This window comes from Achroia grisella, unplaced genomic scaffold (genome assembly GCF_030625045.1).
Source record: "Achroia grisella isolate CSIRO2021 unplaced genomic scaffold, CSIRO_AGI_Agris_v1 utg592, whole genome shotgun sequence".
NCBI classification, from domain to species: domain Eukaryota; kingdom Metazoa; phylum Arthropoda; class Insecta; order Lepidoptera; family Pyralidae; genus Achroia; species Achroia grisella.
The window spans coordinates 1060557-1065191 of NW_026712955.1; the positions used below are offsets into that span (position 1 = coordinate 1060557).

General features: G+C 35.8%; 1 protein-coding gene across 1 annotated transcript; it reads left to right on the plus strand.

Annotated features, from left to right (window-relative positions):
- Positions 1-1162: 1162 nt before the first annotated feature.
- Positions 1163-3916, plus strand: LOC131848794 (uncharacterized). Its single transcript, XM_059198731.1, has one exon. The coding sequence runs from the start codon at positions 1748-1750 to the stop codon at positions 3914-3916; it is 2169 nt and encodes a 722-aa protein (XP_059054714.1). The 5' UTR covers positions 1163-1747.
- Positions 3917-4635: the final 719 nt, after the last annotated feature.

The following is a 4635-nucleotide window of genomic DNA, read 5'->3' on the forward strand; positions in this document are numbered from 1 at the left end:
GGTTACGGCGTGAACTTTTATGATATTTTTTTTACATCGGCACATCTCCTATGACTTGCGCCAAATCAAAATGGATTATTCAATTGCCTGAGCGCTTTTTGCTGGCACTCCGAAGCGTTCATATGCACTCACTATTGCTCCTCTATCGCACTATATTTGTACTGCGAGTGTATGTACGTTCCGTTTTCCGCTGTATTTATTTTTAGAGATATAAATACTTACACTCCTTTTATACTTGTAGGAAATTGAAATGTTTTTGAATAGTTTACATTTGGGTACAAACTTTAAAAAATAAATAAAACATGAGTGAGATATGTACGTGTATCTAAGAAACAAGATATTTCATCTGAAAATAGACATATATCAATATATTAACATTAAACATTAGGGAAACTTAAACTAACTGTACCGCGACTTCGTCCGCGTGGAAATTAACTTTATTTTTCTAAAATAAAAGTAGCCTAAGTTACTCCTTATTACATCAAGTACCTGCTAAAAAAAGTTTCATCAAAATCGGTCCAGCCATATCAGAGATTAGGCGAAACAAACAGACAGACATACAGACAAAAATTGTAAAAAAAATATTTTGGTTTCTGTACCGTATTTATATTCATATGTATGTAGTAAAAAACGGTTATTTCAATATTACAAACAGACACTCCAATTTTATTTATATGTATAAATTTAGTACTAACATATTGTAATTTAAAAAATATATTTTAAACTAGCTACTCACCCCGGCTTCGCACGGGTGTACATGTATTATATATATATATAAATGTTCGAGCGCTATCGAAGATGAGCTATTGACAGCCGCTAGGCCGGGACACCTTTCACTTTGCCTTGCGCCTACGACGTCACCGCACGCGTACCTTATTAATTAGCTAATGTTCCTTGTAATATTATAACTCCTCGTATTAAATATAACAACAAACTGGTCCATCAGACTGGCCTTAAGTAACCCGCAAGATTATACCAATACCATTGGAATTTCGTTGGAGTTTGAACTTGGGCATTGCAATAAGTGCTACGAGAATACGACGTGTCATCGCTTCTACGGCGCATCGAAGTCGCATTATATAAGGAGAAGAATATATAATAATTATTCCCGAGGCCTTAAAACGACAGTGGTATAGAAATTCAAGACAACATTACAAATTGATGCATCCTGCCTTCACTTCGAGAAACTTCTATACATATACTGAGGACAATTCTTGTGGATAAGGACAACATCTAGTGAGTCTGTTCCAATTATTTCCTTTCTATATAATCTCCGCATACTTTCGTGCAATTGGTGCTTATTTTTCAATTATTCTTTTTTTTTCCTTCTTTCACTACTTCAAAATAAGTCAATAGTCGCCAATACCTATATACATATTTAATATATCTAATATTTAAACGCATCTTGCTTACTTTTATATTATACATATTCGATTGTATTAAGCGTGCGTATAGATAAAATCTCGCATCAATATTCGTAGGTACATTTGGCTAACGATTGCATTATTGCACCGCATGGACTTTGCACTACGCTGCAGCTGACCGTAACTTCACTCGCGGTCAAGGTCGTGCTTATCTATTCAATAGAAATTATTTCTTTTGCTCGTGTTACTACGCAGTTATTATAATTGAATAGCATCTTTACATATTTTATATACATAAATAACTTTTCTTTTTCATTTCTATATTTATTTTTCGATATTAATTTATAATCTTTTCGTTATATTAAGTTAAAACTTATTTAGCAATGGCAAATAACGAAGATTTATTATGTAGAAAACGCAGTGCTATGAAAGCTAAATTAACTAATTTTAGTAATTTTATTACTGTACTTCTCAGCTGTGAATCTATTTCGGACCTCCAACGCATTGAGTTGGAAGGCCGTCTAAGTAAATTCGATGCATTGTTTGGTGAATTCGATGAATTACAGTTGGAGATCGAAGTACTTGCGGATAACCCAGAGGGAGCGTATGCAGAGCGAACCAAGTTCGAGGAACGGTATCACTCATTGGCTGCGCAGGCGCGTTTACTACTTGGCACTGGCAATGCTGCCTGCGCCGGTGGTGACGGCGGGTCTGTAGCGGGCTCTTCGAATAAAAACACAGGTCAATCGTTCCAAAATGGCTTTATACGCATGCCGACCATCAATTTACCTCATTATGACGGTAGTTATAATTACTGGCTAGAGTATAGAGAGACATATTTATCGCTTATCCATAATAGTAGCGCGATAGATGACATTAGTAAATTCCACTACCTTCGTGCGTCATTAAAAGGAAGCGCAAAAGAAATAATTAAGAATATTGATTTCAAAGGAGACAATTATCAAATGGCGTGGAGTTTACTATGTGATCGGTATGATAACAGTAGACTTTTAGTGCATAACCACGTGCAGGCACTGTTCAATGTTGATAAGCTGCCAAAAGAATCACATTTGTCGTTACGTTCACTCATAGATAGCATTAATAAAAATATTAGAGCGTTAAAAACATTGAACGAGCCCACGGATTCTTGGGATACGCTTATAGTGTATATGATGTCATGCAAATTAGATCCCATCACTAGTAGGAACTGGGAGGAGTATCGCAATACATTGGATACTGCACCCACTTTATCACAATTTTGTAAATTCATTAGCAACAAAGCAGATTTATTAGAAACATTAGAAAACAATAATCAAAATCATAAAATAATACATAAATTAGATAATAAACAAAAAAGCTTCATAGTTGCCACTAATAATTATAACAATCATAACAATAATCATAACTCAAACCAAATTTCTTACAATAAAACCCCATTAAAATGCCCCCTTTGTTTTAAACACCATCTATTATATACATGTGAATCTTTCAGAAATCTATCTATAGAATCACGAGTTTGTAAATCAAAGGAACTCAATGTGTGTATGAATTGTTTACGCACAGGTCATATCACATCAAGATGTAGATTATCACGCTGCAAATATTGCAAAGGAAAGCATAATACTCTCTTGCATGTAGATGACCAGACCATGTCTACGTCTATTAATAATTCTATGCCTAGTAGTAGTAGTAGTGTCGCCCTTCCTATTGACATTGCCGGTATTTCTTCTACTAATTGTCCAACAGGCAATGTCGCTTTATCTTGTGACACTATCATACAGAATACTACTTCTTCTATTTTACTGTCCACAGCTATGGTGAAGGTTGTGAGCGATGACGGTGAGAAGTTCGACGCCAGGATCCTACTCGATAATGGTAGCACAGCCAATTTTATTACGCAGACGCTTAGTAACAAGCTGAGATTGCCTCGGCGGAACATTAACTCCACAATAACAGGTATAAATAGCCAAACATCAAATAGTACACAATCTTGTAATCTTACTATTATATCACTTGATGACAATTTTAAAATTAATATTGACTGCTATATTCTGCCTGAAATTACAAAACTGTTACCTCCAACTTCAATTGACATTCGCAACATTCCTATACCTTCAAATTTACAGTTAGCCGACCCTTCTTTCTATTGTCCGTCACCTATTGACATATTAGTTGGTGCTGAAGTATTTTGGGCGGTTCTCGGTAGTGCATCTATTAAACTCGGTAAAAACCAACCTACATTATATGCATCTAAATTCGGTTGGATAGTTACCGGTCCTGTGATTGTTTCATCAAAGTCTTTCTCAACAAAACAATCGCATTATTGTAATCTACAAACTAATGAATTAAACTTAAATTTAAATAAATTCTGGGAGTTGGATTCGGTTCCTTTAAAATATAGTTTATCTCCAGAAGAACGAGCCTGTGAGGAAAGCTTTCGTACTAATACCACTCGAAACAAAGACGGTCGTTTTATGGTTACTTATCCATTGAAAGACAACTGTAACACGTTAGGTAATTCTTATGAAATGGCTAAACGTCGATTTCTTTAGAACGTCGTTTTCAACGTGATCCTAACTATAAAGAGAAATACGTTCAGTTTATGGCAGAGTACGAGCGCCTGGGACATATGACTGAGATTACTTCACCATTGAAACCGCATTCTAGTAGCGAGATTGAGTATTTTTTGCCGCATCACGGTGTGGTTAGGGAATCCAGTACTACAACTAAGCTCCGGGTAGTCTTCGATGCCTCTGCTGCTTCCACATCTGGAATATCATTCAATGATATTCAGATGGTGGGGCCTACTGTCCAGAATGATCTGTTCTCCATTTTACTACGTTTCCGTCAACACAAATATGTAATATCTGGCGACGTAGAAAAAATGTATAGAGCAATTGACATCACTCCCTCCCACCGTTCTTTACAACAGATAATTTTTAGATCGAATCCCAATGAACCCTTAAAAACATACAGACTTAATACCCTAACTTATGGCACAGCTTCTGCCCCTTACTTAGCCACGAAATGTCTGGTTAGTTTATCACGCCAGAATCAAGTAACGAAACCGTAAAGACTTCTATTGAACGTGACTTCTATGTCGACGATTATCTAAGCGGTGGTAATTCAATTTCTGAGGTGGTCAAAATGAGTAAGGAAGTAATTTCTATTTTATCTTCTGCAAATTTTCATCTACGAAAATGGCAGTCTAATTCATTACAAATCTTAACTGAAATTTCAGGTATTACAGAGGCTTCAAACAGTCTAGATT